At 64.5% G+C, this 26,796-nt stretch overlaps 1 protein-coding gene across 1 annotated transcript in view; it reads left to right on the top strand.

Moving 5' to 3' along the window:
* The window catches only part of ADGRB1 (adhesion G protein-coupled receptor B1), a 31,796-nt gene extending 16,714 nt beyond the window's left edge, over positions 1-15,082 (top strand). The window contains exons 9-15 of the mRNA XM_030304523.1: positions 4,472-4,643; positions 7,627-7,722; positions 9,285-9,324; positions 11,560-12,242; positions 13,429-13,464; positions 13,658-13,762; positions 14,282-15,082. Coding sequence (XP_030160383.1) covers positions 4,472-4,643; positions 7,627-7,722; positions 9,285-9,324; positions 11,560-12,242; positions 13,429-13,464; positions 13,658-13,762; positions 14,282-14,479 — 1,330 coding nt within the window. The 3' untranslated portion in view covers positions 14,480-15,082. The remainder of the gene's footprint in view (positions 1-4,471; positions 4,644-7,626; positions 7,723-9,284; positions 9,325-11,559; positions 12,243-13,428; positions 13,465-13,657; positions 13,763-14,281) is intronic.
* The last annotated feature ends 11,714 nt before the right edge of the window (positions 15,083-26,796 follow it).

Below are 26,796 nucleotides of genomic sequence, written 5' to 3'. Positions count from 1 at the left end.
GCACGGTCGGAGCAGATACGGGGGACCGGAGGGAAGTGGCCATGGCCTCATTCTGGGAGTTCTTCGTGTGAACGTTCTTCGTTTCACCCTCTGCTTAACACGGACGTGTGCGAGGACCGGCCCTGCCGTCCCCCAGGACCCTGTTTTATCTCTCTATCTCGTGGACCCCAAACCCTCTGACCCCAGGACCCAGTCTGCACCCACTTCCTGTGGCAACCCTCCTTCCCCTGGAGCCATCTAGGCCCATCCCACACCCGACTCAGACCCAGTCCCCCACCCCAGCCCCCACCCCCTGCCCCGGTCCCCCCACCCCCGCTCAGACCTGGTGCCCTCCCCCCACCCTTAACCACCTCCCAGACCAGGTCCCCCCCACAACCCTTCAGAACCGGTCCCCCCAGCCTCCCAACCCCAACCCTGGACTCAGCCCACCCCACCACCAGCCAGACCCGGTCCCCCCACACCCCCAGCCCCTCCTGGACTGGCCCCCCCCCCACCATTCCCCTCCAGGACCCGGTCCCCCACCACTAGCCAGCCCACTCCTGGGACTGGGTCCCCCCCCCAACCCCTCCCCCCAAGCCAGCCCACTTCTGGGACCTAGTACCCATCCCAATCAGCCCATTTCTGGGACCCGGTGCCCCCTCCCCCCGACCAGCCAGCCCATTCCCAGGACCCGGTCCCCACACCCCCAGCCCCTCCCGGCACCGGGCCCCCCCACCACCATTCCCCTCCAGGACCCGGTCCCCCACCACCAGCCAGCCCACTCCTGGGACCAGGTTCCCCCCCTCTCCACCACCAGCCCACTTCTGGGACCCGGTACCCACCCCAATCAGCCCATTTCTGGGACCCGGTGCCCCCTCCCCCTGACAAGCCAGCCCACTCCCGGGACCCGGGACCCGGTCCCCCGACCCCCAGCCCACTCCCGGGGCCCCGGCCGGCCTAGGAAGGCTTAGGCAGGACTGCTCCGGTCCGTGTGCCTGCTTTGCCCCGCCCCGGTTCCGTGAGAACAGTGTCTGCTCTCGTCTCGGCCTTTGCATTTCACTTGCAGTCAGCTGCCCGGGGCCCCCCTTGGGCGCGCCCTCAAACGTGCCGAGTGTGGTGTCCCCTCTGCAGCCGACGCCGCCTCCGAAGCCGCCAGTAACGCCACGTTAGTGCCTCTCCTCGCCAGTGCCCCCCGCCCCCGGCTCTGCTCTCTGAGTCACATTTTGTTTGTTTGAAGCTTTTCTGTCACCTCTGTCACCTCTGCCATCCACTCTGGGGATCCTCCCCACCCGGCCCTTCGCCAGGCTCCCCTCCTCCGTGTGGCCGGAACACTCTGTACCGGCCTGCCATCGGCGTGTGGCTGTGCCGGGGTCTGGGTTGTGCGCTGTTGTAAGCGCGTGTGTGCGTGAGTGGGTGGGTGCGGGGGGTGGGGGAGTGTCCCGTGAGCAAGCACGGGGGAGTGTGCGGGGCACTCCTGGCCGTGGGGGGACCCGGGTTCAGGTCGGGACGGATCTGTTGAGGCAGAAACCAAGTTGGGAGGCCCAGGCAGGGACGAGGCTCCGGGAATACGCGCTGTTTGCTTTACGCGTCAGTCTCTTCGGGGTGGAGGGTGCCATCCTGGGCCTGTCGCAAGAGCCCTGGGGGACTTTCCCTGCTAGGTCACGCAGCAGGTTCCGGTCAGTGGCCCGGCCCACCCTGAGCCAGGCTCACGCCCCTCCTCCGCATCAGGGGCATCTGACCTTCCGAAGGGTCAGGCGGTACCATTGCCCGCGGGCCTCCCCGCCAGCCCCTCTCCTGCCCACTGATCGCACCCGGGCCCGCACGGGCTCCTCCTCACGGCCCCGGCAGAACTCGGGGCTGCGGGGATGCCACTAAGGCAGGGTCCCCAAGCCCGGGCCATCTGCCAGCCACCTCGGGCTGTAGACGTCAGGGCTCCGGCCCGAGGGAAGATGGCTCACAGCAGGATGAGACTGGCCCTCTGCCCGCCCCAGGGGCTCTGCCCTGCCTTCCTGCTCCGAAGGTGGCCAGAGAGGGTCCGCTTTGGGAGGGAGGAGACAGACGAGGGAGCCCTGCCGGCCACGGTGGAGACACAGAGGTTCAGAGCCGGGAAGGGAAAAGGACAGCCGGGCAGTGTGTGCACAGTCCTGCAGGGCCCACTTTTTCAGGTTGTGCCCCTCGTGCAGGCAGAGCACCCCTCGTGGGCACGGGCCCCGCAGCTGGGGGCCTCAGCACCCGGGGGTGGAGGGGGGCCGGGGATCGGCAGGTCCCCCACCCTGGGAGGGGAGGGGAGGCGGGTCTGTGAGGTCTAGGTCTGAAGCCCACGCAGTGGTCAGGAGAGAAGCGTGGGGGGCTTCGGGGTGATTCCAGGCTCAGGCTCGAGCCACTGGGCAGCTGGCCGGGGGGCTGTCCTGGAGAAGAAATGGGGCTGCGGCTGGGGCTGGCATGGGGACCTGGGTCCTGGAGCAGGGAGGGGGAGGAGGGGGAGGGGAAAGGAGGAGGAAGAAGACAGGGAGGAGACAGGCCTGTCCTCTGTGCAGGCCACCCAGACGGGTCTGGAGAGAGGAGGACGATGGCTCGGGCAGGGCCTGTGGCAGGCTCCCCACCGCAGGGCAGAGAGGGAGCACCTCTGGGGAGGGCTCCTGCCCCCGCCCGGTGAGCCAGGTCCAGCCCGGACCCCAGGTCCTCCCAGCCTCTCTCCCAACAGCCCCCGTGCCCCCAGCTGCTTCCTGGTGGCCCTGGCCTCTGCCTGATGGTCCTCGTGCCCCTCAGCCCTGCGGCCCCTCCTCGTGCCCCTCAGCCCTGCCGCCCCTCCTCGTGCCCCTCAGCCCTGCCGCCCCTCCTCGTGCCCCTCACCCCTGCCTCCCCTCCTCGTGCCCCAACCCCTGCCTCCCCTCCTCGTGCCCCTCAGCCCTGCGGCCCCTCCTCGTGCCCCTCAGCCCTGCGGCCCCTCCTCGTGCCCCTCAGCCCTGCCTCCCCTCCTCGTGCCCCTCACCCCTGCCTCCCCTCCTCGTGTTCCTCAGCCCTGCCTCCCCTCCTCGTGCCCCTCACCCCTGCGGCCCCTCCTCGTGCCCCTCAGCCCTGCCTCCCCTCCTCGTGCCCCTCAGCCCTGCGGCCCCTCTTCGTGCCCCTCAGCCCTGCCTCCCCTCCTCGTGCCCCTCACCCCTGCCTCCCCTCCTCGTGTTCCTCAGCCCTGCCTCCCCTCCTCGTGCCCCTCATACCTGCAGCCCCTCCTCGTGCCCCTCACCCCCGCCTCCCCTCCTCGTGCCCCTCACCCCCGCCTCCCGTCCTCGTGCCCCCTCGCCCCCGCCGCCCGTCCTCGTGCCCCCTCGCCCCCGCCGCCCCGCCTCGTGCCCCCTCGCCCCCGCCGCCCGTCCTCGTGCCCCCTCGCCCCCGCCGCCCGTCCTCGTGCCCCCTCGCCCCCGCCGCCCGTCCTCGTGCCCCCTCGCCCGTCCTCGTGCCCCCTCGCCCGTCCTCGTGCCCCCTCGCCCGTCCTCATGCCCCCTCGCCCGTCCTCGTGCCCCCTCGCCCCCGCCGCCCCTCCTCGTGCCCCTCACCCCTGGGGCCCCTGCACCTCTCTTACTCCACCTGCATCTGCCTCATCCTTTTGATGAAGGTGTCCTGTAAGGAGGGGAGCGGGTGGCCCGGACCCCAGCCCCCACTCCTGGTGGGAATGACCATGGCCCCAGAGCCTCCTTGGAGCTCCTGCAAGGCAGTCACCTGCCCATGGGGGCAGAGCCCCGGAAGTTGTAACAGTGGTGAGGGTGGGGTCAGGCATAATTCGCAGACACGGATGCGAGCCAGCCCCACTGCTGGTGCCCTCACGACAGGCCCCGAGGCTACGAAACAGTGACTGCGCCGTTCGGAAGACGCGACAGGCTCCGAGCGGCCACAGCGTGGCCCATAGTGGTACCAGGAGGTGCCAGGCTGCAGAGGGCAGTGCTGCCGTGGGGGGCTCCTGGGGGCACCAGCGGAGCGGGGCCTGCCGAGACGATGAGGTGCCTGTGGGTCTCTGTTCTCGTCTCTGTCCCCACCCCCACCCCTGTCTGGCCCTGTCTGTCTGTCATCTCCTGGAGTAGTTCTCTCGTTCTCTTTCTCTCTGTCCAGAGCTCAGAGGCCTGGCCAAACACCGCCCCACAATGGCCACCCTGTAGCCCCCCAGCTCCTGCCTCCAGTGCACCTCCCCTCCTGTGGCGTCCTGGACAGTTAGGAACCCGGGTCTTCCAGAGAGTTCCTCTCTCACCACTGCCCAGCCCCCCCCCCCCCACCTCCCGCAGACCACCCTCCGGAGTCTCTGGGAGCCCTTGGACTCCGGGCGGGTTGCCGGGCAGAACTCCGCTCCCCAGGAGGGCCCGGGCCTCCTCAAGGACCAGGACCGGAGCGGGTGGAGAGCCCCGGGAGAGGGGCGCCAAGCGGGGCCCCCCAGGAACGCGCCCCCCCGCGGGAGGGCGGCCGGGGCAGCCCTGACGCGGCCCCCCCGCTGCGCTGTCCGCAGGGCGTCGCTGTGGAGCTCCTGCGTGGTGCTGCCGCTGCTGGCGCTGACCTGGATGTCGGCCGTGCTCGCCGTCACCGACCGCCGCTCCGCCCTCTTCCAGATCCTGTTCGCCGTCTTCGACTCGCTGGAGGGTTTCGTCATAGTGATGGTGCACTGCATCCTGCGCCGAGAGGTGCGCGGCCTGCGGGGAGGGCGGGGGTGCGGGGGCGCGGCTTCGGGACCCCCGCTCGCTCCATAAGGCGGGGACGCGCGGCACAGCTGGGGCGGCCGAGGGCCGTCGTCTGCGTAAGGCCCCCTCCTGGAAGCGCCCCCGCGCCCCTCGCCGGCTCAGACCAGAGGGGTCCTGTCCCGCTGGGCTCGGTGGGACCAAGAGCCACCGGAAACGTCAGCAGCTTTCCACGACGGCGGAGATTCCTGGCCCGGTGTCTCTGGGCCTCTCCAGAGGGAGCAGGAGGAGGCTTTCACCAAACTCTCCCGACGGCCACCCGCCCGGTGGCCACAGCTCCGGTGACGCGCTCTGGCGTCGGGAAGGCGGACACGCGGAGAACGTGCGTCCGGACGTGGGCGGAAGAGGTGCCCTCGTGAGGCCAGAGGAGGCCGGGATGTCCACAGAGGCTGAAGGGGCCGGAGCGGGTGGGCAGACACGCAGAATTCCCTCCCCTTCCTAGAACCTCCTAGAAAGATGGCAAAGCGATTTTAAAGCACAGATTGCCAAGAAAGCGGGAGAAGGGCTTCGCAGTGAAGCCTGGGAGTTCGGGGAGAAGGACGGGGGTCAGGAACTCAGCCCGCCTGAGGAAGCCGGGTCTACAGCTGGCGGTGGGGCGGGCCCGGCGCACTGAGGCCAGAGAGCTTCCAGAAGTGGTGCTGCAGGGGCCCTGGATGCCCAGGGAAGGTCTGCGGTGGATGGCTGGTTGTCCGCTTAGGTAGCAGCCCGGACGCCCCCGCCCCACCTCCCCCACATGCAGCTCCACCGCCCCGGGTGGGGGCTCTGGGGCCCTGGTCTGGGGGCGCCCTGGGGTGCCCTGGCGAGACAGGGGTGCGTCAACCTGTGTGCTGGCCCTTGGTCACCCCGACAGCTGGGGCCCCCAGCCTCAGACCGCCTGGGGGAGAGGTGAGCACCCCCCTCCAGGGGCTCCGACCACAGGGAAAGACCGGATGACAAAGACCCGAAGCTTCTGATGTTGGAACAGCCCTGTTGGCAAGCCGCCGCCACAGTCTCCACCACACGTCCACGTCTGGCCGGTCCCGCGTGTCCACTCTGCAATCCTGAGGACCCGAGGGGAGCCTGTGCCGGACAAGTCTCAGATCCAGGCAGCCATGGGCCCCAGAGACAGCCCAGGAAGAAGCCGTCCCACAGCCCCGAGGCGACGTCCTCAGAGAGAGCGCTCGCGCCCCCAGCCTGGCGGCCACGCGTGCCCGGCTCTGGCCTGACTGATCCGTGCTAGCAATTCTCACTGCTCGTTACTCCATCTTCTATGGATGGGGCGGCTCAAGGCCAGCACAGGGGTGGTCGCCTCGGTGGGGTGTGAGCACATGTCACTGACCGGACTCTAAGCTCACGCCCTTGGCCCTCAGCTGCCCGGCTTCTGTGAAGCAAGAACAGCAGGCTACCCAAAAAGAACAGAAAGGGAGCTTGTGGGAATTCAAAGCATGAGAACAGAAGCGGAGAAGCTCAGTAACCGGATAAAACAGAGGCTGTGTCCTGCAAAGGAGAGAAGGTAGAAACTGGAAAACAGAAGGCGCGTTCTGCAGGCCCACCTGACCCACATAGGAGGTTCTCCAGGGACCCGGCACAGGCTGCCAGGTGGAGAGCAGGGATGTCTGCCTCAGGGGCCTGCTCTGGGGGACAGTCAGGCACCCCTGAAGACGCATGATTTCCTAGGATGGTTGGACTTCCCCATAAGCTCTCTGTGACCTCCTGGGTCCCACCTGCAGGGCCCATGCTACAGGGACCCTGCCACCAGGGGAAAGTCGGGCCTCTGTGGGGAGGGCATGGAACATTTGGCAGGTGGCCGAGCAACGTGGTCGTGAGACTCCTGAGGGCAGCAGAGGGGATGAGGCTGGCCGGATGGCCTACCTGGAGGAGGGGCCACGAGGCCCTCTGGGAGAACATCTGCTCTCTGTGCCAACGGAGACATTGCTTTCCCATCTGCTGTCTCCTGGCCCGTGGCCCGCCTGCGCTGGGCGCACAGTAGGTGCTTAGAGATGTCTGCTAGGTGGCTCGGTGAGTCACAAGGATGGAAGAAGGTGCACCTGCCAGGGGAGGCCCAGGCAGTGGCCCTGAGGCCGGCGAGACCCCAGCACCACCTCCGCGATCAGCCGTGGAGCACCGGGCGCCCTGGGCTCAGCACCTGGAGGGAGTGGGGGCAGGTCCGCGGGTCTGTGCTGGGTCTGGGAGCCAGGAGCCCCAGCCTCAGCGCCCCCTCCTCCCAGAGCTGCCCACCTCACTCCAGGTACCGCCTCCAGGAAGCCCTCTGTGCTTTCACTGTTCCCGTGCCTTCACTTACTCCCTTTGCGCACCGTGGCCCCACAGCGTCCGCTCCCCGAGGGGGGCTCTGCTGGCTGTTGCCCCAGCCGCGGGTGAAGGTGCGGCCTTTGCTCCTCACGCTCACGGACCAGCACCTCCCTGCGGAAGCAGGTCTCCTCTAGCGCCCTGTGCCGGCTGCCTGGGTGGCCTGTGGCCCAGAGCCGCCGTCCCCGCCCTTCTGAAGAGTCCATGGCCATAATGGGTGAGATCCCCTTCGGTGGAGCGTGCTGTTAGTGACGCGGCTTGGGACCCGCCGCCACCCTGTCCCAGGGCCCTCGTGGAGCCCGGCAGAGCGCCTCCAGGGCAGTGGGGGCAGCGGAGGCCGTGGTCACTCGGCACAGGGTGTGGACTCCAGGCCCCTCCTCAGCCTGACGGCCGGATCTCACGGACACAGTCCGGCCCGGAGGGCTGCAGCGCGTCCTCAGCAGGCCTGGAACTCTCTGAGTTTGGAATTTCCGTGCCCCAAAGGGCACGGAGAGAATCTCAGAGACGGGAAGGGAGGCAGGGCCCCGGCACGCGGGCCGCCCTCACGGAGGGGCCGCCCCGCGGTCCTCGCCCTTGCCTTCCCGCCACCCTGCCGGGCGAGCGGTCTAGGGCTGCCGCTGACCGCTCTGCTCTCTCTCGCCAGGTCCAGGACGCCGTGAAGTGTCGCGTGGTGGACCGCCAGGAGGAGGGCAACGGGGACTCGGGGGGCTCCTTCCAGAACGGCCATGCCCAGCTCATGGTAGGGCTCAGCGCGCGGTGCCCCCGGCGGTGTCTCCTCGCCCTGCTCGGAGCTGCTCTAGGCTCCAGCGGCCCCTGAGGAAGAGCTCCGAGCCCAGTCCAACACTGGGGAGACGGGGGCTCACCAAGGTGAAATCCCTGGTCCGGGGTCTGGGGACGGGCAGGGCCCAGATGATGCGTCTGGGCGAGGCTGCCACCGGCCCGTGCCCACCCCCGGTGCCACAGTGCCCTCGCCTCAGCTGCGGCGCCCCCATCTCTGCACCTCCCGTGCCCCCTTCGTCGTCCTCCAGCTCAGCCGGGGTGGGACGTTGGCTCACTCAGCCTCCATCGGGCGGACCAGCCCTGGCCTGTCCACTCACCCTCCACCCCGCGTGGCCTTGTCCCCAGCCGAGTCCACTCAGGCCCTCCGGCATCACACGTGCCGTTCGGGTCCAGGTACTGCCCACCCCGCCTGCCCACCTCGCGGGTGTCTGCTAAGACGTCACCTCCAGGGAGCCCTCCCTGACCCCCGCCCCCACCTGTGCCATCAGGCCTCCTGTTCAGGTCCTGGCAGCGCCCTGGGTGAATTCTCCAGGCTGTCACTCGCCGCCTGCTGCCCGCTGGGTGCCCCCCGGTATGCAGTGAGCCTGGCAGCCGGGAGCTGCTCACTCAGGCCTCGGGGCGCCGAGCCACCTCGGGGCGGCTGCGAGGCTCGCAGCCGGGACCTCAGCAGATGCCAGCGGCCGGCACCGGGAGGAGGCTTGTACCCTCACGGTCGTGGGCGGGGGCCCCCGATACCGCTCCGGGCCCCACTTCTCCCCTCAGATTCTGTAGTCTTCCCACCGACCCGACCTCTGGTTTGCAGAGAAGGAGCCTCCAGGTTTGGGATTAGGACCCAGCCCTACGGCCCCAGGAGAAGGCCACGCCACAGCCTGGGGTGGCCCGAGCCGGGTTTCCCAGTCCACCGAGCTCCTGGGCTGGGTGGGGCAGGTGTCGCAGCGGGGATCTCAGCCACCGCTCAGGGGACAGCTGGCCTCACCCTGGCACCGGACATCTGTGCCTGAACCCGTTCCACCTGTCTGGTCGGCTGGCCTCTGTTTCCTCACCCCCGGGGCTGTGGCGAGGACCATGCAGATGACGAGGGCGGAGCCCCCCACGCCCTGCACATCAGCAGGCGGCGGCCCCGGGGGCTCTGGCGTGACACCCTTTGCGTGCCCTGCCCCCCGGAAGGGACATGAGGCCCTGGCAGAGGCTCTGGTCTTTGTGCTGGAGTCCCAGGGGCCGGGGGCGACAGAGCCGGGGGGGACAGGAGCACGATTGAGCTGCAGTGGGACCGGCCTTCCCAGCTCATCCACAAACGCCCTGGCAGGCGCGCGCACGCACGCACGCACACGCGCACGCACACGGAGTACGCAGGGGCGGGGCCGCCCGCCGGGGGTTCTCTGAGCCCAGGAGCCCCCGGCCGTGAGCTTGTAGCCCTCCTGGCTCTCCGTGGCGGGCACGCGCGTGCGCACACGCACACCCCCTCGAGGTGCGGCTCCCGCTCGGCCCGGGGCCTCACCCCGCCCCGCCTCTGTCTTGCAGACCGACTTCGAGAAGGACGTGGATCTGGCCTGTAGATCAGGTGAGCGCCTGCCAGGTGAGAGCGACAGGTGGCCCTCGCCCGGGCCACTTGCTTCTTTTTCTTTTCTGTGTGTGTGCGTCTGTCTGTCCATCCGTCTGCCCTCATCCCACCGCTGCCCGCCACAGCCCGTGCCGTGAGGGTGGGTCACATCCGCCCAGATGGAGGGGCCACTGCCCGGAGGCCTGGTCTGTACAGGCAGACACGGGCCTTCCTCCGGGGCCTGGCCCGCCCCAACCTTGGCGGCACAGCCACTTCTGCGTCTCCCCACCCACTGCCCTGAGGCTGCAGCAGGCAGGGCCTGTGGGTCGAGGGCAGAAGAAACTGCCAGAAAGCTGTCCGGGAGCTTGGGCTCACCAGGCTGATGCGTGCTGGCGGGATGCTTAGCACTGGAGCGAACCCCTGGGGCCCGCTGCCCTGGGCCTGGCCCTGTCCTCTCCCCGCCGAGCCCCTGAGCAAGAAGCCCTGTGCCCCCCGCCCCCGCCACCTCTGACACTTCTGGCCTTCGGGGCGGGGAGGCTGCACCAGCTGTGAGACACTGGAGCCACCCCGCTTCCACCTGTCACCCACCTCGTCACCCGCCCCTGCCTGCGTCCCTCCAGGGCCCACGTTCTGTGTTGTCCTCGCGTCTTCATCTTCCATCCAGCCATGGCGGAGGGTTGGCCGAGCCTTCTGGGGGGACATCAGTGGGAGCAGGAGGAAAGCAGGGCGGAGGAGCCAACCCTGGGCCCTAGAGTAATGCTGAGTTTCCTGGAAGCAAGGGGAAAAGGGGAATCAGCTGGCCAATGAAAGGAAACCGCTTTAACGTCGTCGTTCTGAGAGCCGGGTCCCGGCAGTGACAGGCAATGCCGTTCAGAGCGGTGGAGAACCAGCCGGTCGCACTGCCTTGGTCTGTCAGATACTTTTGAGGAGCGTCTTCTCCAGAGATAGCCATGGGGGCGGGGGTCGAGACAGCCCCAGATTGGGAGTGTCAGCTGCTGCCCGGTGGCCCCCGGGAGAGCTTCCTGGAGGAGGTGACCTCTGGTTGGGCTGAGTGGGAACTGGACAGAATGGTCTTTCACTTCCCACCTTGGTCTCGTGTAGTCTAGGCAGCCTCCCTGAGAGGTGACCCCAAGACTTGAGGGCTTTTGGAGGCTCGGGCCCAGCCCCCTTTGGGTGGTGCTGGCCTCCGAGGCCCCCACTTCTTCCTCATCGGTAAGATGGCACAGCCTGGCCCGTGATCTCTCAGGCAGCTAGCGACTGGAGGCATGGCGGAGGGCGGCGGGGGGGGGGGGGGGCTGGTGTCACAAACACAGGGTGAGGTGGGCACACGGGGGCTGGGGGGCTGGGGGCCTAGAAGGAGTCTGGATTTGGGGCCGAGCACACAGGGGACCCACAGCCGGATTTCTGCAGGAGAGGTGCCCAGCTCTGTCCGGGCGACGGCCCGCTGTGAGGTGGACGGGGCGACCTCTGCAGGGGGGACCCCGGAGGGGCACAGGTTTGGCAGGCGAGACGGCAGGTCCCCTGTTGGTCGACCTGGAGCGGGGGACGGTTGCAGACATGGGCGCAGGGGGTCGGCGTCCGGAGGCCGGAGAAGAGAAGGGGCCGGCGACCTCTGCCAGAGAGGAGGGAGAGTACCGGGGACTGGCGAGTGACCGTCCGCTCGGAGGGCGGGTGCCGGTGGGGTGGCACAGGAAGCCGCTGACAGGAGCTGTGGGCGTTTGGGGGCTGGACGAGGGTGTGGCCGGGTGCCCGCCAGCCAGCAGGGAAAGCGCTCCCGCGCTCACAGCGGGCTTCCCGTGGACGGGCCCCGAGTGGGCTGGCCGCTTTGGGCTCTCCATGGGCCAGTGAGGCTGGATTGACGGGTAAGAGCAAGGCAGGAGGTGGGCAAGCTGGAGCCCGGGTCGGAGGTCGTGGTGGCCCGCCCCCACCCACTGAAGCCGAACAGAAGCGGGCTAGGCATACAGGGCCCCACGCCGCAGGAGCGATGAGGAGTGTGTCCCTGAACTTCCGAGAAGTGCGGGCTGGCTCCAGGGCCGACGGGGTCCCGCTCAGCTGCTGGGAGGGGCTGTGTGTGGGTGGCGGCCATTTGTCCTCTTGTCTGCGGGGGCAGACAGGAGCACCCCGTGTTCCAGCCTGGCTCGAAAAGGCCAAGGACTCCCAGCTGCAGCAGCACCAAACACAAGTCAGGGGCGCGCCGGATCGAGACCGTCCCAGGCATCCCCGAGGCCGCGCTGACCCCCTCACCTGTCCCCACAGTGCTGAACAAGGACATCGCAGCCTGCCGCACGGCCACGATCACGGGCACGCTCAAGCGGCCGTCGCTGCCCGAGGAGGAGAAGCTGAAGCTGGCCCACGCCAAGGCGCCCCCCGCCAACTTCAACAGCCTGCCGGCCAACGTGTCCAAACTGCACCTGCACGGCTCGCCCCGCTGCCCGGGCGGCCCCCTGCCCGACTTCCCCAACCACTCACTGACCCTCAAGAAGGACAGGGCGCCCAAGTCCTCCTTTGCCGGGGACGGGGACATCTTCAAGAAGCTGGACTCGGAGCTGAGCCGGGCCCAGGAGAAGGCCCTGGACACCAGCTATGTAATCCTGCCAACGGCCACAGCCACGCTGCGGCCCAAGCCCCAGGAGGAGCCCAAGCACAGCATCCACATCGATCAGATGCCCCAGACCCGCCTCATCCACCTCAACATGGCACCTGACACGGGCCTCCCCGCCCGCAGCCCACCCTCCCGCCAGCCCCCAGGGGGTGGGCCCCCGGAGGCACCCCCCGCCCAGCCCCCACCGCCCCCGCCCCCACCACCCCCGCCACCCACCCTGGAGCCAGCGCCGCCCAGCCTGGGGGAGCCCGGGGAGCCCGCTGCCCACCCAGGGCCCAGCTCGGGGACCGGGACCAGGAACGAGAATGTCTCCACCTTGTCCGTGAGCTCCCTGGAGGTGAGGGCAGCCCAAGGGTCCCGGGGGGGGGGGGGGCGGGGCAGGGGTGCTGTGGGCGCTGCTGGTTTGGGCTGCAGCCGGCGTTAGGTAGGCCAGGCCTGGGAAGGCCGGAGGCCGGCATCCTGGCCTCACTCCTGCCGGAAGGGGTCCCCTGGCAAGAGTGGGGACAGGCCTACGCCGGAGAGCTGGTTCCAGGCAGGGCCTGCCCTCACCCTGTTCTCTGGCCACGCTGCCCCTGGGCCTGCTGGGCCCTGGCGACGGGGGGCCGGTGGCCTGTGCCATTGCAGCGGGGCCCACCCAGCTGGACTTGGGCTGGCTGCAGTCTAGTCCATTCCGTGGTCGGGCGGTCACGGCAGCAAGTCCCTCCTTAGGCCAGCCTGAAGCCTGGAAGTGACCACACTCAGCCTGTCCGGCATGGGGCTCGGAGTGCGTTGGGGGGAGCGTTGCCTAGCACCCCCAGGGACCCCCGCCCTCCCCAGGCCACTCCTCCACCTCCTGGCTCACTGCCTCTGGTGAAGCAGCCCCAGGCCCCGGTTCTCTGTGGTCCCCCAGCCGTGCCACCCGCCCTGCGTCCAGTTCTCGTCTCCTCGTCACTGGCCAGTGCCGGAGGACAATCTAAGACGGTGAAGAAAGGCAGGGGCAGAGAATGTGGAGGCATTGCCCTGCTCTTCCGTCTGGCCTTGGTGTGCCCACAGTCTCCTCCAGGACCCCTGCCCTCTGCATCACCCTTGTCCTCTGTCTCTCGAAGCGGGAGATGGCCCTGGGGACAGTCTGGGACAGAACGTGATGAAAAGCATCTGCAGGCTTACCCCCATTCTGGAGCTGCAATACCGGAGCCCCAGGCGGTCGTGTGACTGTCACTGCTGTCTGGGGCCTTGGGCTTCTATTCCCCTTGGCTCAGCGGGCGCCCCCTCTGCCCACCCTCTTCCGCCAGAGCCCTCGGGCTGGGCCCCCCCCCCCCCCCCCGCTGTCCCCGGGGAAGGGGCGGGGCCTACAAGCGGCCTGGGCGCTGCCAACTATAGGGCAGTCAGAGGCATGTTCCCCAGCTTGGTGGAGAACCCGAGTAGCCATGGGGTGAGGGGGTCCCCAGTCTCCCCCTGTCTCAGGCGAGGAGAGGCCTGGACTTGTGGTCTGGGAGGTTTGGGGCGACTGCTTGCAAATGCGCACAACCCCCTTCTCCCCACAGCGGCGGAAGTCGCGGTATGCAGAACTGGACTTTGAGGTGGGTCCCACCTCCTGGTGTCCCCTTCCCCAAACACCCCGGAGCCGGAGGTGCTCAGAGCCCCGGGGGCGGGGTCGGGGACAGGCAGCTGGAGTCCAACCAGGGGCAGGGAGGGGCTGGGGGGGGGAGGAGCCCGGCCAGGCAGGGCGGCTCCTTTCCAGGCTCAGGATGCCCGGCCCCTCCCGCCCCGCAGAAAATCATGCACACCCGGAAGCGGCACCAGGACATGTTCCAGGACCTGAACCGGAAGCTGCAGCACGCGGAGAAGGACAAGGAGGTGCTGGGCCCAGAGAGCAAGGTCTGGGGGACGGGGCGGGGCCTTGGGGCTGCGGGCGGGGTGGTGGGGCGGGGCCCTGGGCGGGGCTCGGGGCGGGGCCCTGGGGCGGGGCCGGCAGAGGGAGAGCCCTTGGTTGAAGTCCCTACGCGCTCCTTCCCCTCGCTTCAACTTTTCCCGAAGACTGGCCCGACGCAGCCCTCGCCAGAGCCCCGCACACCGGCCTTCCCGGGGACCCGCCCCACGCCCAGCCCCGTCCGGAGGGGTGCACGGGGCGGTGCACGGGGGGGTCTGGCTTCTGCCAAGGAAGGCAACAGCCAAGGGAGGGGTGCCGGGCAGGCGGGGCCCCCACGGCGGCGGGAAGCGCTCCGCTCCCGCTCGGCCCCGGGGGGGGGGGGGGGGGCCCTGCAGCCCGCCTCTCCGCCCGCTCAGGTCCCTTCCTCTCTGTTTGGTTCCCGTGTGCGTTCTCTCCTCCCCTCCTCCGCTCCTGCCCCGTGGCCTCCCTCTCGGCCCCTGCCCCCCTCCCCGCCCGCCGGCCAGCAGCCGGAGAAGCAGCAGACACCGAACAAGCGGCCCTGGGAGAGCCTTCGGAAGGCCCACGGGACGCCCGCGTGGGTGAAGAAGGAGCTGGAGCCGCTGCCGCCCTCACCGCTGGAGCTGCGGAGCGTCGAGTGGGAGAAGTCGGGCGCCACGATCCCGCTGGTGGGCCAGGACATCATCGACCTCCAGACCGAGGTCTGAGCGGGTGGGCGGCGGCCACGCACCGGGCCCCGAGGAGGACATCCTGCTCCGCCCGCTCCCGCCGCAGGACGGGCACAGACACGCTCCCGGGCTGCGGGCCAGGCCCGCGCCCCGGCCTCAGGGCGCTCGGACGGCGGCCGGGCGGAGGCCCGCGGCGCTGGGACCAGAGCCAGAGGGGACAGGAGGCCCCGGCGGCCCCGGGTGGGCACAGGGCTCCAGAGGCCGGAAGGTGCCTCAGACTCTGCCCTCCTCGAGCCCGGCGCCGGCGGGCAGGCGGGCGGGCGGCCGCGGACAGTGGCGGGGCGGGTGCGGCCAGCATCCCCAGGACACCTGCCTGAGCTGCCGCGGCAGAGGACCAGCCTGCTTGGCCCAGCTGGCCTGGCACCATTTTTTAGACACCCCTACCCCTCGGGAAGCAGCCAGCCCCCCCCCCCCGCCTCACCTTTCCAGGGCCCGGGGCCCCTCCCCAGACCCAGGTGGAGAGCCCTCTCTCCCACCTGTGCTGACCCCAGGGGCAGGACTAGAAGCCCACTCCGGGAAGAAGCAGGGGTGGGGAATCTATTTTTTCTCTCCTTTTCTTTTCTTCAATAAAAAGAATTAAAAACCCACATCCCCTCTGTGTGGGCCTTCTCTGTGCGGCACGAGCCCCGAGGCCGCCTTGGTCCCTCCATCCGGGTCAGAAGGGCGGGGCAGGCCCGGTGGGCACCCGGCCTCCACTCCCGCCTCGTACCCTGCCTGGGTGTCAGGAGCTCACCCTGTGTGGGCGTCGGTCCCCAGGCCGGCAGTCACGTGGTCCCCGGGGATGCCGTGAGGGAACCGAGGGGGACCCTCGGATGCTGGGCTCCCTTGCTCCCCTGCCCGCAGACTTTTAGACCCCCGGGGCTTGGCGTGTGACTTCCCTGCGCCCTGAGTCATGGCTGGAGGGACAATCCAAGACAGCAAAGAAATGCAGGGGCAGAGAATGTGGTGGGGGGGGGGGGGGAGGAAGGCCCCTCACGCCTGGCCTTGGTGTGCCCACTGTCTCCTCCAGGACCCCTGCCCTCTGCATCACCTGTGTCCCCCACCCCCCCCCCCAACCTTCCCCTTTGTCCTGGGGCAGGTGTGAGGAACAAATGTGGACACGCCCAGAGCCGCGCCCCCTTCTCCATCCTGCCCCGCCCTCTGCCACCCCCCACCTAGGCCCGGGGCACACAGCTTGAGAAGCTTGTCTCTCCAGGGGAAATGCCGGGTCCTGCCTCTCCTCTGTATTTCCAGCAGGGGGCAGCCTGCGCCTCCACTGGGAGCCAGGCTGGCAGGCGCGAGGCTGGGAGGGGCCGTGAGCCAGGCTCTCCCCACCAGGCTGCCCTTCCCACCCTGGGGGCAGACCCCCAGACCCCGCTGGACCCCGGGAGGCGGCAGTGACCGCTGGCCCAAACAAGGGGTGTGCAAGTGGTCTGTTTGCGGGTCCCAGCGCCCCGGATTACGGTCCCCCAACCGCATCATTCAAGATGAAAAAATGCCAACCCCCCCGAAAAGCGGGGGAGCTGCTGGCACGGGCCTCACGGCGCCCCACCCACCACTTGTCACGACCCCCTCGGGTCACGGCCACAAGTGACTAAGGAGGGAGAAGGACCAGTGGTGACCAGGCATGGCTGGGGAATGCGTGGCCACAAGCGCCCTGGCACGGGCCCGCACGTCCCCGGGAACCAGCCTCTCAGCCACGGTCTGGACACTTCAAAAAGCCAACTCTTGTGGGTGCGATGTGGCAGCCAAACCTCCCCCGGCTGAGGCTTAAGGTTGATTCGAACACTGGGTGCGCCCAGGCTCTCCCGACACAGAGAAGCCTCCAACTCCGAGCGCATCTGGCCTGGCGCGGGGGGCGGTTCGGACGAGGGCGGCCACTGGCTGCCTTCCTCATCCTTCCCCAGAAGGAAGCCGGAGCGCCCCCAGGAAGGGGGTCCTGGTGCAGAAAGCCCTGAGCCCCCCGCCACGCTCCTGGGGGGACGGCGCACAGAGCACAGGGTTTACCACTGCCCTCGTGGTGTGACCCGGGCAGGGTCCGGCCGGTGACCTGCCCTCCCCTGTGCTGCTCGCTTGTGCAACAGAAAAGCTGGGAAAAACAGCAAACCAAGATGGACCCAAGCCACACGCTCCCCGCATGCGATGGCAGTAACCCGGGGGCTCAGGGTCAGTGGACCCAGGTCTCCCCGTCCCGGCTTCCTCCAAGAAGGCTGTGTCCTTCCAGGAGAAGCCCGTTCCCTGTTCTGCCCCGGGACCCACGTTCACGGCTGGTCCGTGCTGCATGGCCACCTGGCACGGTGACTGGTCGCAGAAATGGCTGTCCTCTCTCCGGGCCTCGGTGCAGGAAGCCTGCCGGGGACGTCCCCCCCCCCCAGACTCATGGAAACCCCTGGGCCTTCGTGGGTCCGCCTCCGTCACCTTCCGTGGGGGGCCTGCCGCAGCTGCTGCGCTCTTGCCTCAGGGACCGGGGAGGGGTCCGGGTGCCAGGTAGTGAGCCCAGCTCTCCCAGCCCTCATCCCTGTGGGGAGGTCACCCAGTGGCAGCCGGGAGGCTCCCCGTGCTGTTCCCACGGCCAGAAGCCACTCCTTTCCAGAGGTGGTCGGGCCACCAGAGAGATGTTTTCTTCACTGTCCGGGCGCCTCTGTCCAAGTGCCACCCCGCCACGGGCGCTCGGAGAATGCCTCCGCTGCCCCCTTTTGCCTGCCACCGGCAGTGCATCGTGGCCTAGGGGTGGTGCCCAGGATGGCGGTGGTCACCCTCAGGGGCGGGAGCACGTGCGGCCAGAGCTCCTCTGGCGGTGCTGGCGGTGATCCGTGTGGCTGGTGGTGGTGCTGGGGGGGGGGGGCGGGGGCATCTGGCAGATGGAGGGACAGAAGGGTAGGAAGGAGGCTCCCCGAGGACAAAGACCAGAGCCTGAGTCCCCCGGGGGGAAGGGGGGGAGGGCAAACTGGAGGCAGCCTCCTCCAGGCCACACACTCCTGACACCCAGGTCCTCCTCACCCGACGTCCTCCTGTCACCAAGGCCAGCAGGGCCGGGCCGAGCCCGGAGGGAAGCCCAAGCAGTCCCGGCTCGCCCGGTGGAGACGCCCTGCCCCTGGGCAGGGGGAGACCCCCCGTGGAAAAGCCTTCACAACCACCCCCGGGCCCAGCCCCCAGCTGGCCCCCGCCAGCAGCGAGCCCCCCCCATCTGGAAGGCCCTCTTCCAGGCCAGCCTCCCACTGCCGTGCCGGCCGCCGCGCAACACCCTCCGGCCCCTCCTGGCCTCAGCCAAGATGAAGGGCCCGCCTCCAGGCTCCCGTCCCCTCCCCTGGCCCCGCACCCGACACCGGCTTTTGCCCCCACAGAGGAGCAAATCCACGGTGGGCCTCATGCCCCGGGACTGTTCCAGAACCTTCCACCAGCAGGGAGTGCCCTTCCTGGGCCTGCTCCACCCACCCCCAGTTCCTCCTGGAGCCTCCAGGCTATGTCTGGGGAACACGGGACCTGTGTGGCTCCCCTGGGGTGACAAGGCAGCTGGTGTCCCACCTCAAAAGTCCAGAAACCGCCACCCACCCCTGGTGGCCATCCTACTGCCCTGGGAGGTTACCGGCAGCCCTTTCTGACAGATGTAAAATCTGGGGTCCCTTGCTACCGCCCCCCCCAGACCCCTGCAGGTGTCTGGGCTCATCCTGAGGAGTGTCCACCCCCTGGGGAGGACGCCGAGGCCCTGGACGGAAGGGCTGGCACACCGGTCAGGGCCGGGAGGGGTCACACAGGCCTCTGCCTGCGTCACCAGTGTGCCCACTACTGCCAGTGACCAAGGGAGTTCTCAGACCTCCTGTGGAGTGGGGGTCCCCACCTGGTGCACCTCTCCGCACGGGGGTGTCCCACGGTCCTGGCCAGGTCTGCTCAGAACGGTCCACAGAGGGGCCCAAAGGTGGGCCGGCTAGGGGCAGAAGGCCTTGACCTTGGACGAGCCCCGCCCCTCTGGGCCTCAGTTTCCCCTCTGGCACTGTGGCAGCAGGATGGGGTGACAGATCCCTTCCAAGGCCAGCAGTCTGTGGCCCTGTAACCTCTTGAGGCGGGGAGCAGCGGGCTCCCCAAGTACTTCTCTTAGGGCCTAAAAATAACCAGGAGGGGAAGGGTGTCTCTGAATAGCTCGGGAATGTGCCAGTCACTCCGGCGGAACCACCTCCAAATGAGGATCTGGCAGAGCCGGAAGCCCTGAGACAGTCACTGCTCACGTCAGCCTCCCAGCTGTGCTGCTCCAGAACTTTCCCTCCCACCGCAGCCAGCCCTCAGCCCGGGGCCCCAGGGGTCTCCCCCCAGAGCGGTCAGGGCACGGGGCAGGGGCCCCCTGTAGAGCACAGCCCCTTGGACACAGAGTACTGGGGTCTGAGCAGTTACAATCACGGAATCGAAGATTTGCTCATCCAGAAACTTCCCTTTACGTGCGTGGGATCTTAGGACAATCACATTCAGACCCCTCCCCCAAATCTCCGAAGACGGAAGTGCAGGGCCCCCTGAGGAAGGTAGGGTGGGCTGTCGGCCGGCTCTCCCCTTGGCGTCCCAGTCAGCGGGTACCCCGACTGGAGACGGTGGCGGGGGGCAGCCTAGAGCCCTGCTTGGGCCAGTTGCAGGGCGCAGGCGTCCCCAGCTGTCCCAGGAAGGCAGAGGAGGTGTTGCTGGACCCAATATGGCTCTCTGGGAACACCATATGGATCCTGCCCAGGAAGGGGAGTCGGGAGGAGGCAGGAGGCAGCACCCCCACCAGCGGCACCCCTCTCTCTCTCCATCACAGGGAGCTCCTTGGGAGGCAGCGGTGGGTGCAGTGGCCTGGTTCCGGGACACTTCGGCTGCCTGTGACCTCAGGGGGCCTGTCCCCTCGCTGGTGTGCCTCCTTCACCAGCCTGTGCCCCACCTGTCCTCTCCTGTCCTTTCCAGGCTCAGGGTTCCCGGATCCTCAGGGGGGAGGCAGCTGACAGGCTCCAGCCCGGTCCCTCTAAAAGGGACTTAACCTCCCGGATGGATGGGGGGGGGGGTGGGGAGCGGCGAGGGGGGCCAGGACAGGAAAGAGGGGGGATGGAGTTGTGGTGGAGGAGAGGAGGGGACACGGCCCGGTGACGGTGCCCTGAGAGCCAGAGCAGGGCCACCATCCCCCAAGGCTTCTGGCGGTGGGGAGGAGGGTGGGGAGCTAGGCTGAGCCTGGAGGTCATCGGGGTGGGAGGTGGGCACCCGGGGAGGCAGACAGACCCCAGGCTGGAGGCTGCAGACGGCTTGAGAGCCGGGCAGGGGCCTCTCTGCTGGGGAGGGACACTCTGCTCTCAGGCCCTACCCCTGGGGAATCCCAGGGGCCACAATGGACTCTGGCCTCCCCCGGGACACCAACAAGTCACTAGGGGGCAGGTATGGCCAGGGTCACACGGCTGAGGCCTGCACCGCTGCCTGGGTCTCACTGGAAGCTCCCCCCCCCCCACCATCCTGGCCCCGCAGTCTCTGCCCATGGCTGCCATGTCCTCTCCTGGCCTCACCTTGCTGGAGCCGCCCGCCCCCAGCCCACCCGTGGCTCCCTGTCTCTCTAGAGCCACCACACGTCTTGCCTCAGGTTTTGGTGTGGGGGTCCGGTCCCCCCTCCCTCCGGCACGCACATGAGATCTTGTCCTCTGACAGCGGGGAGGGCCGCCGGGGAAGGAGCCCCCCCAGGACCACGCTGGGGAGGGTGTGCAGACCGCTTTCACCCACGCCCCGGGATATGGCAAGGTGTGTGTGGCGGGGCGGGGGGTGGGCAGTGGAGTAAGCCAAGTGGGCAGGATGGGGAGCGGGGACGGTGGCGGCCAGGCCGAGGGCCAGGCTGAGGAGCGGAAGCATAGGGCCAGGGCGGGGAGCCTCCGGGCTGGCAGGGGTGGCAGGAGAGGGGGCTCCTGCCGGAGGCTCACAGAGCAGGTGGACCTCAGGGAGGACCAGGGCATCACAGAACGACGCGTCGAGCTGCTGGCAGCGGGGAAGGGCAGACCCCGGCGGGGCAGGGGCTACTATTCCCATCCCCCCTCGCAGAAGAGCAACCGGAGGCACAGAGAGGGTGAGCGCCTTGCCCAAGGCTGCAGAGGCGCGTCCGTGGGGAGCTCTGAAACCAGGCGCTCAGGCTACGGTCGCTGTGCGCTTAAGCGAGGTCACGCTGGCCCCCTAGGTTTGTGAGAGCGGAGGATCGTCAGGAAGAAAAGGAGTCATTTCCGTTGCATAACTTAAAGCAAAGCAAGACGTGCCGCCCACGTACTCGTCGCCGTGGCCCGGCCTACTTTAAAGCGCCTACCGGGCTGCACACCCGCCAGGCCCTGATGCTGTCTCGGGCAGGAGGGCGACGTGCCCTTCTCTCTGCACCCATCTACCCCTGCCTTCCCCGGGAACGCCGGGCGGAGACACCCGCCCCTCCCCCACCGTGAGACTCCCGCCCCGCCCCCTGTCCCTCCCTCCCTCCGGGCCCCTTCCGCCAGGGACTCCCCTCTCTCGCCACACGCCTCCACGGCTCCCCTAATTAGGCCTTCTCACTGCATTTAATTACACAACCATTCAGGCTTTCTACTTCTTGAGTCGCTTCTAGGACGCCATATATTTTTAGAGATCCGTCCGTTTCAACTTAAGTCTCCAAATGTATTGGAAGGAAATCGCTCCTAATAGTCTCATCGCCTTTTTTGGTTTCGAATGTGTCTGTAGCTGGGTCCCCTTTTCATCTGGCCTTTGTTTGAATCGTGCCTTCTCCTCTCTTTTGCGTGCCGTCTTACCGGCTGTTGCAAAGAAATGTTTAGCTCTGTGGGCCTGCTGTATTCATTTTCTTTCATTAATTCCTGCTCTTATCTTTATCTCCTTTCTTCTCGGGTTCACTGTGAACAAAAATAACTAATTCCTTAAGCTGGACGCTTATCACATCAAACTTTCAGCTTTCGATATGCATCTGATGTAAGCCTTTAGGCTACACATTTCCCTCAAGGTGTTGCTTTAGCTCCACCTTTTCCCATTATCGTTGTTCTAATGGTTACTTTCTTTGATATTTCATGTGCTTTAAAGTCCTGAATCATGGAAATTTTTAAATCTGCTTTTTTGTGATTTCCATTTTAATTATAATGCTGTCATAGGAGCACAGGAGCTATGCTAGCTATAATGCCAGCATAGGAGCTAGTCCGTAGGAGACCTGCTTTGTCGCATAGCAGGTACCAATTAAAAAAAAAAAAAAAAAAAAACTCCCTGTGTATTTTCTAACTGCTAAGCACACAGTAGTTAATATGGTTGTAAAGTGAAAAGCCTGTGAGTCTCAGTGCTCGTCTTCCATGCAGCCAATGGTTTTCTTTCTCTGTGACCTGCCAATAGTTAAAAAAGGTATGTTGAAAATCCCCACCAGGATAGAGTTTTTTGTAGTTCTACCAAAGTTTGCCTTGTTTATTATGTCTAAACACAGTTTAGAACTGTCGCATCTTCCCAGCAAATCAAATCTTTTATTCTTTTGAAGGGACCACCTCTCTACATAATAATGTTTTTATCCTTTGACTTACAGTCCCTCGTGTTGGATATTAATGTAAATACCCTAACTATCTTTTGTTAAATAGTATTTAAAACCCAACCAGAGGATCTCTGTTTTTGAACTGGTTTTTAATCACACTGTGTGTAACCACTGCTGGGTGGGGGCTCACTCCTCTCAGTGTTCCCTATTCGTCCTGCTTTAATGGCACTTTAAAAATCCTCTTTCGGGGGGCGCCTGGGTGGCGCAGTCGGTTAAGCGTCCGACTTCAGCCAGGTCACGATCTCGCGGTCCGTGAGTTCGAGCCCCGCGTCAGGCTCTGGGCTGATGGCTCAGAGCCTGGAGCCTGTTTCCGATTCTGTGTCTCCCTCTCTCTCTGCCCCTCCCCCGTTCATGCTCTGTCTCTCTCTGTCCCAAAAATAAATAAACGTTGAAAAAAAAAAAAATCCTCTTTCTCCAAAAAAAAATCATCTTTCTTGGGGCGCCTGGGGGCTTAGTCGGTTGAGCGGCCGACTTTGGCTCAGGTCATGATCTTGCAGTTTGTGGGTTCAAGCCCCACGTCAGGCTCTGTGCTGACAGCTCGGAGCCTGGAGCCTGCTTCGGATTCTGTGTTTCCCCCTCTCGTCACCCCTCCCCTGCTCATGGTCTGTCTGTCTCGGTCTGTCTGTCTCTCTCTCTCGCTCTCTCAAAAATAAGTAAACATTAAAAAAAATAAAAATCCTCTTCCTTGAATTTTGAAACAATTGCACTTTTTAAATACTTATTTTTAACCCACTTTTACCTTGTATTTGGTCCAGAAACCATAGATTCTTTCTACTCCTTTTCAGCTTCCCTTTGACATTTCACCAGTTATTTAACTTTATGAGGTCTGAAATTTATCAAAATAGTAAATCCTTTTCAAACAATACAAGGACCTCAGAACATTTTAATCATTCTCTTCGGACTTACGTGGTCTACTATTTTAGCTCTGTATTTTTGAAACTGCATAACCGAGACATTATTTTTAAAAAGTAGACAATATTTGGTTGTATTTACTTATGTGTTTCACGGTTACTTTGCTCACCACTTAATTGGGCTCTGTGCCCAATTCCGATCTGTGGGTGTGCGTGTCGGCGGTGCTGGAGGGGGGAGGTCCCACCAACAAGCAACGCTCCAGACACCAGCAGGTGTCCTACAAGTCAACTCGACTCCAACATGACCCGCACGGCGGCTGCAGCGCCCCCAGGCTGAGGGCTCCGTCACACAAGGCCGCCCCCACTTGAGGCTCCAGCTGCGAGCCCAGCTTGTCGCCACCGCTTCTGACCAACCAGCCTACGCGGCAGGTCCCCACGACCCCCCGCCACGGGTTTGGTTAATTTGTTAGAGCGGCTCCCGGAACTCAAACACTGTACTCATTCGATCGCTGGTCCATTGTACAAGGATGTAACTCAGAACAGTCAGACAGAAGTGGTGCGCAGGGCGAGGTGTGGGGAAGGGGCGCAGCCATCCTCCCCGTGTCACCAGTGTTCACCGACCAGGACGCTTCCTGAACCCCTTCCTTTGGGGGCATTAACGGGGCTTCGTTACGTAGGCATGACCGATGAGCTCATTGGCTATCGGTGATCGATTCAGCTGCCAGCCCTTCCCCTCTCCCGAGATGTCAGGGGTGAGACTGAAAATTCCAAACGTCTAACCCCCCCCCCCCCCCGTGGGTCCCCCCCACCATCTTGAGGTGAGGCCCACAGGTCGTCTCATTTACACAACAAAAGTACCTTCCGGGGGTTTTCTTCACTAATGAACCCCAGGGTTTTAGGAGCCGCCGTCTCAGAAAGGAGGCCCGAGACCTAATGATGCTTGTTACAAATCACAATGTTACGTCAAGTCCCCTTAAATTTCATGCCTTCCCTCTTGAGCATATTCTTCCAAAGTCCTTGCAGCCTGTCCATGGTAACGGTCTCTCTTTGCACAAGCAGAAGACTGAGCTGCCCCCACTCCGGGCCCACCGGCCCACTGCCCCTGCCGTGTGGTCACCACTGCCCCCTGCAGTCCCGGTCTTGGGTGTTTATTTATCCCTTTTCTCCCCATAACCCTCCCCAACCCATAAACAACTACTCTAGTTTAGTTAATGTGTCTATTTCCTTTGTAATTGCTCTCAGGAAAAAAAAAAAAAAGGAAAAAGGTTTTTTTAACTTTTGGAACTAATTTTAGGCATACAGAAGAGTTACAAAAATAGTACCGAGGCTCTGTATACCCCTCACAAGCTTCCTCTAACGTTAACGTCTTACAAAACCGTGAGACAGGGGCGCCTGGGTCGCTCTGCCGGTTGAGCGTCTGACTCTTGATCTCGGCTCAGGTCATGATCCCAGGGTCGTGGGACTGAGTCCTGCATCGGGCTCCATGCTGACCATGGAGGCTGCTTGGGATTCTCCCTCTGCCCTGCCCCACCCCTGCCACCGTCTCGCACACTGTCTAAAATAAAAATAAACTGTGAGACAGTTATCAAAGTGTACGGATTTTAAATTTATTTAAATTATATTATATACCTCATTCTGTTTTGACTTTTTTCCACTAAGCATTTTTTAAAAATTTTTGTTTAATGTTTATTCATTTCTGAGAGGCAGAGAGAAAGAGAGAGAGCGTGAGCAAGGGAGGGGCAGAGAGAGAGGGGGAGACACAGAATCTGAAGCAGGCTCCAGGGTCCGAGCTGTCGGCACAGAACTAACAAACCTGTGAGTTCATGATCTGAGCGGAAGCTGGACACTTAGCCAACCGAGCCACCCGGGTGCCCCCAACCACTAAGCACTTTTTAAAAAAAATTTTTTTAAAAAGATCTGGGTTGCTATGTGTGTACTTGATCCGTTTTCTTTTTTTTTTCCTTTTTCTTCACATGATTTAATAAAAAAAATACTGCCCGACGTATATCCTAGATGAAGCTACACGTAACGACACACTCCGTGCATGCTGACGCCGATGTGCCTGCCGGAACTTTCCGTGCTTTACCCCCACTTTCCTGGGGCACACATTATGTACAGTTAAGCCCCACCCACCTCAAGTGCTTGAGGAGTCTGGGCAAACGCACACACGTGCAGAGCCAGCCCCGCGGTCAAGGGTGCGCCGGCTGCCGGGAGACACCCACACCTGCACGCGCAGGGGGACGGGGCGCCGGCTGCTCTCCTGCGGGGCTCGGGGCTGTGTCTCGTGGGCGGCCGTCCCCCGTCAGCCTGCGGGCTCCTATCCTTCCAGAGGAAGCCGTGGCAAAACACAAGTTGTTAAGAAGTCTGACATCCACTCTTCCCCCTTGTGGATTGTGCTTTCGGTGTTAAATCTACAAACTCACGGTCACACACGACGCCATGCAGGTTTTCTCCTGTGGGACCTTCTAGAGGTTTCACAGGTCTGTATTTTACGTTTCGCGCTCAGATCCACTGGAATTCACGTCTGTGACCGGCGTGTGGGCTCCGTCTGGATTTGGTCCAACTATTCCAGCATACTTGTTGGAAAGACTATCATTTCCCCCACTGAATGGACTTTTTCTCTTTGCCAGACATCAGCGGGCTGTAATTGGGGGGGAGGGGAGGGGTCTATTTTGTTCCACTGACCACCGCGTGTCTTCTCGTGCCAAAACCACACTGCCTTGACATTTCATTCTTTTTCTGTCTCCTGTTTCTCTGTGGAGACGTTCTAATTTTCCATTTATTGTACGAGCTCTTAGGGCTTGGTTAAGTCGTTGATTCAAGGTCTTTGATAATTTCAACACGTGTTATCTCTTAGTTGGTATCTATGGAATGCCTTTGCCCTTGCACTTGAGATATTCCTGTCCTGTCACGTGGAAGCAATTTTGGATTGCATCCCGGACACTGTGGTATTTATTTGGTTGTGACGCCCGGTCCTACTTGAATTCTGAGAGGAATATCGATCTGGGGGAGGGGACGTTTTCGCAGGCAATCAGATAGGCTAGGTTCCTGCTGCCAGCCCCACTTTCCATGAGCTGTGGTCCTAAGACCAGGTGGGTTTTCAAATCGTTCCCCAAGCTCTTGAGACCTGCCTTGTTTGTGCACGGGGCAAGCCCGGGACCTGGGCAGGTCTGCCCTTTAGATCAGCTCTAAAAACCTCTATATGCGGTTTCTGGCTGGCCCAGAGCAGGGTGAGCCCAGGGTATGCGCACGACTTCATGTGGTTCCTCCCCCAGACCCCTCCTCGTGGAACTTCCCAATACTTCTTGGCTCTTAGGGGGCCCCCACCCCCACTCTAGCCTTCTGGCTAGAGAGTTGGGACTTCAGCTCGCCCCTCAGCGGTGCACCTGCTCTAACTGGTTCTGTCTCCCAAGCCAAGACCACAGAAGGAGAAACACAAAAAAGCAACACCCTCCCTGCAACCCCCTTGGGTTCAGGTGTCTGTACCGCCTCCTTTTCAGAGTTGCTGGGGACTGGGGCAGAGACAGAAAGCAGACAGAAAAACAAGGGCACGGCCTGTCCTTTCCCTGTCACGTTAGGACCCCCCTCTTCCAGCTCCCTGCACAGAACAGGGGGCTTTCTCTAGAAGCTCCTTCTGTCTACACCTGCTGCACACACCCAGGCTTGGGGCTGGCTGAGTGCAGTCCAGGAAGTACCGGGGGAAAAAACAGGGAACATACCACCAGCTCAGCGGTGCTCTGAGGTCTACACTCCACCTGCTGGTATTTACGAAGCCCTCAGAGAGCCCTCCATGCACGGCGCCCGCGAGTTACAGCCACGTTCACCAGAGAGGCGACGTGGAGTGCGCGGGCTCCCACCCTGCCCAGAACCGGAACTTCCCACCGTTCCGTGGCTCCCCGTGGCCTACGTTCCCTGTCCTTCATCTGTCCACTTTT

The sequence above is a fragment of the Lynx canadensis genome, chromosome F2 (genome assembly GCF_007474595.2).
Source record: "Lynx canadensis isolate LIC74 chromosome F2, mLynCan4.pri.v2, whole genome shotgun sequence".
In the NCBI taxonomy this organism is placed as follows: domain Eukaryota; kingdom Metazoa; phylum Chordata; class Mammalia; order Carnivora; family Felidae; genus Lynx; species Lynx canadensis.
This window is presented reverse-complemented; position numbering and strand designations above follow the sequence as displayed.